Genomic DNA, 5672 nt, shown 5'->3' with positions numbered 1-5672 from the left:
AAAAATATTATAAGCAAAATAAATTAATTCACTCTGCTGATTGTGCAGCCTACCCTTACATCTTCTGTAAACTCTGGAACTATGCTTGTATTCCCAAAATGTTAACCGGTTCTAAATCTAATTGAAATTGTGCCAATTATATTTTACTAGAGTATAAAATTTTGAAGCAAAAATTTTACAAGCAAATATTTTTGCGACAAAATATTTACAGATTTAGAATTAAGCACTAACCTACTTCACACTGTTTTCCCACAACATTTCTGCCAACAAAAAATTAGTAAAGTAAATGTGCAAAAAAAAGGTTTATTAGCTATTAGATTATTCGATTTATGGCTACCTTGTAGCAGTCGACCCTTTTGAGCAATGTGTGTCGATAAATTTTTGCAGCAAGCACTTTGCTAAATTGCCACATTTCCGCGCCAATACCATAGCATTTCTTGACACACGAGTTGATCTGAACATAAACAATGCACGATTATTTCAAATACCAAAAAAAATAAAAAAAAAAATTTAAAAAAAGCCACTGTGCAACTGTTAAAAAATCAAAGCTAAAACCGCAGGCGATGTAAACAKCAGACACATTGTAAAACAAACTGCCCATAAAAGAGTCATAAAAGCGCTAATGGCAACAATGCAAAAGCGCATGCGAAATGAAAACGCCATGAACACACAACAAAAAAATTAAAAAATCTAAAATAAAACAGTAGCGCATACAAAAAAAACAAAAATCACTTGTAAATGAAGCTTACGGCTTGCTCATTCCTACTGCTCTAGCTGCTGAACTCATAATGGTTTTTATCGTTTGTTTGCCTTTTACGACAAATACACGTACTACAGTTACCGTTAAGCTATAGTATTTATATTGGATACTTATTCATGCCCAAACCCAAATAAAATAAATRAAACCACCCAATTGCCGAGGAAGTGTTAGTGGAACAACCTTTTTTCAACAAAGTAAACCATACTTTTGTTCAGCTATCAATCATACCGTTAATCACTTAGTGGCCTGGCTTTTTTCGATAACCTCATAGCGCCTAATTAGCCGTAATTGCAGCAACTAGTGCAAGCACATAGGCATATTTCTCGCAATTAGCGCCTAGSGGAACTTTTTGCTTTGCTTCACCACATCGTGGAGGCCTACTTGTTTAAGGCCTACAGGTGGCATAAATTCACAGGCATTCTGTCTTCGTTTTAATCAAAGTTTAATAAGGCGTTTAAGCTGCACTGCACCGTTATGTGCACACAATTATTGCGATCTTATATAATTTTATTAGCTTTTATCGGTTATCGACGAGTGTCAAAATCAATTTCACCAAACGCCGCTCATGTGCACCACCATCGGCGGCTAGTGATGTCCATTGGGCGCGAACACTTTCGCTAACCGATTGCTYAAATTGGCGTTCCATTGCGGCTATGAAGTAATAAGTCGTTTTTCTTTCAACTTAATTTCGTTTATTAATGTCAAACACGTACGACAGATGGCTTTAAGCAGCGATTGATTGAAAGAAATGTTATTAAAATCGAAATGCAATACTGGCAATGATTGCTGTTTTGCGTAATGAGTTTTTGTTGTAACAAGCACACATGGGTTTCTATAAAATGTAAATGAACATACATTGTCAGCCTTTATTAGCTGTCTGCGGTCGCGCTCATGAACAAAGAATTAGCAAACAAGTCGATTCACACTTGAACTTCAAAGAATTCCACAATATACGGTAGTCGAAACACTCTTTTCGTATTTCTAATCAAACTTCAACTTACACACTACACTGTATGGTATAACACTGAAGATATACGACTGCAACGACATGGATATAGACAAAATACCCAATGTTTGCTATTTCACTAAGAAATAAAGAAAATAATTTAGTTTCGTAAAAAAATCATCGCAATTAATCTAGAAAAAAAATTTTTCACAAGTCTCAAGCCTTGAATCTTTGCCGAAAGACAAATCACTAATCAACTAAAAGCCTAGCTACGAAACTCAAATATTAAAATAAACTTTATAAATTGCACATTTTCAGATCTGTTTCGCCGCCCTGCTTGTGGCCACTGCCTACGCYGGCGACACCGCCAAGAAGGCTACCGTCGAGGCTAGCGCTGCTTCGGGCAAGAAAGTGCCACTCGAAAAGAAGCTGGACAAGCGCGGTCTGCTTGACCTCGGCTACGGCTATGGWCACTCCGGACTAGATGTTGGCTATATCGGCCACGGTAGTGTTGACTACGGACATGGTTATGGCCTTGTGGCTGCTCACTCCGCCCCCGCCGCCGTCTCTTATGGACATACCGGTCTTGCGTCCGCTGGCMTTGCGCACTCACCGTTCCTCATCAGCAAAACTGCCGATGTGCATAAGACCATCACCGTCACTAAGGGTATACCGGTGCCAGTAACTGTTGACCGACCTTACCCGGTTGTCCATCAGAAACAAGTGCCCGTCGAAGTTAAAGTACCCGTGCCACAGCCCTACGAAGTTATACGCAAAGTACCGGTTTCRGTAAAGGAGTACGTCAAGGTGCCCATACATGTGCCACAACCCTACACCGTTGAGAAGCGTGTCGAAGTTAAAGTACCCGTGCCCGTTGATCGCCCCTACCCAGTGAAGGTGCCAGTGCCACAGCCCTATGAAGTGATCAAGCATGTTCAAGTGCCCGTCAAAGTACCGGTACCACAGCCCTACGAAGTGGTCAAGCATGTTCAAGTGCCCTACAAGGTTCAAGTGCCAGTGCCACAGCCCTACGAAGTCATCAAACAAGTGCAAGTGCCCGTACATGTGCCAGTCGATCGTCCAGTACCAGTTGCTGTACCCAAGCCCTACCCAGTGCCCGTGGAGAAACCCTACCCAGTTGTGGTAGAGAAACAAGTMAARGTTGAGGTACCGGTACGCGTTGACAGACCCTACCCCGTGCCAGTTGACCGTCCCTACACCGTTAAAGTACCAGTCGACGTACCACAACCTTACACCGTCGAAAAACATATACCCTATACTGTGGRCCGTCCAGTACCAGTGCCCGTCAAGGTAGCCATCGACCGTCCCTACGCCGTGCATGTGACACGCCCGGTGCCAGTAGCTGTTCAGAAACCCGTTGCTGTACCCGTACCCGTGCCAGTCGTCGCCGGACACACGGTGGTCGAACATGGACCCGCCATTGCTATCAGCGGCGGAGGCTATGATGGTGGTTACGGTGGTGGTTACGGTGGTCATGGCTTCTCATCCAGCGGCTACGGCTACTCGTCCCTCGGACACGGTCATGGTTACGCACATAAAAAGAAGTAAGCCTGGCTGCGGAGCTACAGCTTCTACGATTACTGTGTATATGATTTCAGCATTGAAGGCGGAATTAATTGAATGAATTTTAGTGTTAATTATGAAATTATGAGGAGAAGGAAGTCGCTAGCAATAGGACTTCGAAAAATTTAGTAAGAAAGCAGAAGAACATTACGAGCAAAACGAAACCCGAAGTAATTGTAATGATTAAACAACGCAACAACAAATAAAAGCAGCATAAATACACAAAAGCGAAGACATTCACGAAGTGGCGATGCACGATGCACGAAATGAAGAACTCGAGCTGACACCAACTTAACTAGCATAATACGAATAGAACATACGTTTGCTTAATATTCATTTTTCGGCAACTGAAAATCGCTCATTGCTTACTACATACATATGTATATGTAAACCCTGCCACTTAGTTTTAAGTATTTACAAACACTTGTAAATTATTTAAAAGAGCAAAGAGAGCTGCTTGTCTAGGACAACACACAACTGACTGCTTACAGCGATAAATGGTTTAGTTGTGCCTTAGGTTGTCAGTGGACGCACCCAAAATTAAAAAATCATTGAATTGAAAAATAATGCGTTTTTTGTTGGGCCTGCAAAGGCCCTGACACAACCGCATTTTGTTCAAAATTTGCCAATTAGCCCTAGATCTATCATTATTACCACTTATGCCACTAACTTACATATATATATGTATATTAGCAACATTTAGTGTATTTCTCTCATCAAATGCAAAAMCGAGTAACAAAAAATTAAAAAACGGTTTTTTAATTTTATTGTCACTTGTAATTTTGCCGTAATCATCAGTTATTCCGAAATTCAGCAATATTTCGTTTCGCATCTGTAATGTACATCTCTTTCTCTCTCTCACTTTCTATCTTTATTTTGTATGTGTATAAATTAATTTTATATATGTACACTATGTATGTATTTTGTAAATGTGTAAATATGTGTTAAGACGAAATGATTTTTTGAATAATAAAAATTCGTAAGAAAAATAATTATAAATGTGTTAACACTTTTTTGCTTTGATGTAGAAATAGCCAAGTTCAGTTCAGTTAGCGGATGCAGGACGAAAAGCTGTTTACTTAAGTATTTATTATATTTATAGAAATATGACAAGTAAATAAATTTACAGACAGACTAGGAAGCTATGGGGACTGTCTCCTTAGGCCTAACTTCAYAATTTTCAAAATCAAAGTCGAAGTTTGATCATAATTGTATTCAAAATTAATTATGTGGGTGTAGCTTTAAATAAAATGACTTATAAATATTTACCTCAAAATTTCAAAAAAATTTGAAAAATTTCGTGAGAAAATAAAAATATTTATTTATTTTTTTATATTAGAATCGTAGGTACCCGAAWAGACTTCAAAAAATTAATGCTGTTTTAACGAAAAGAAAATGCTAAATAAATAAAATTTTACCTCTAAAATGTCAAAAAAAAAAATTAGTATTTTCTTATTTAAGGGTTTATATTTGTGTACAATTGCACGTCAGAAAAAAGTATTTCTTCGTTACTTTTTTATATTTTCATTATTTAATAAACAAATAAAAAAATGTACATAGTAGCTCTAAAGGCAATCTAATGAAGTGTAATTTGAAGCCGATCTCAAAAATGGCTGACAGTGAATAAGTATTTTCTGCTCAAATTTACCTCAAAAATAAAAAATAAATAAAATACTAGTTTTTTGAAGCGATTGATGGATGCCGGTAATGATCGCAGAGCTAGTAAATTTTTTAAATTTAGATAAAAAACGAAACAAGTCATTTTTTTTGTGGAAAACTTTAAGAACCAAAACTGTATTTCCTTCCTCGCTGACTTTGTAAACCGCCTTTAAGGTTTTGGGAGTCAATTAGTTTATTTTTTATTTTACAATTAAAATTAATAAGGAGAAATACTTAGAAGATATATGTTAAGAAATKCATTTGCTRCTACTGTTGTCTTACTAGGTCGGAAGGCTTCTTGCGTTKCAACYGGATTTCTCTCCCAACAGTTTCGAWGAGTCTGGAGGCTTCCTCATTAACATGCTGTCTTAGACTCAGTTCGTGAGAGTTTGCAATTTTGGAGATTTCATTTGCAACTGAGTTCGCGCCTAGATCACGGTGCAGGTCAGCAGATCTAACATACCAAGGGGCACTAACTAAAGTCCTTAGTGTCTCACTCTGAAAGCGCTGAATGCTGGCAATTCATCTTGACTTGAGCAACCCAATAGTTGGGCTCTGTAGGCCCAAACTGGTTTTAGAACTTAATTATATACTAACATTTTGTTTTGAATTGATAGAGTGGATTTCCTCTCAATAATTTAAATTTAATTAAGTTAAAATTAAGTTATGAATTCGATTTTGTCTAAGGAACTATCAGTTTGATCAATATTTCTTCAAATAATT

At 37.9% G+C, this 5672-nt stretch overlaps 1 protein-coding gene across 1 annotated transcript in view; it reads left to right on the top strand.

Annotated features, from left to right (window-relative positions):
- LOC108968108 (proline-rich protein 4) overlaps positions 1 to 4012 on the top strand; it is a 5471-nt gene extending 1459 nt beyond the window's left edge. The window contains exon 3 of the mRNA XM_018931891.1: positions 2025 to 4012. Within this exon, the coding sequence (XP_018787436.1) occupies positions 2025 to 3275 (1251 nt within the window). The 3' untranslated portion in view covers positions 3276 to 4012. The remainder of the gene's footprint in view (positions 1 to 2024) is intronic.
- The last annotated feature ends 1660 nt before the right edge of the window (positions 4013 to 5672 follow it).

The sequence above is a fragment of the Bactrocera latifrons genome, unplaced genomic scaffold, assembly GCF_001853355.1.
Source record: "Bactrocera latifrons isolate USDA-ARS-PBARC rearing strain unplaced genomic scaffold, ASM185335v1 scaffold_203, whole genome shotgun sequence".
Lineage (NCBI taxonomy): Eukaryota > Metazoa > Arthropoda > Insecta > Diptera > Tephritidae > Bactrocera > Bactrocera latifrons.
The sequence above is the reverse complement of the archived record's forward strand: the minus strand, read 5'-3'. Positions and strand labels throughout refer to the sequence as shown.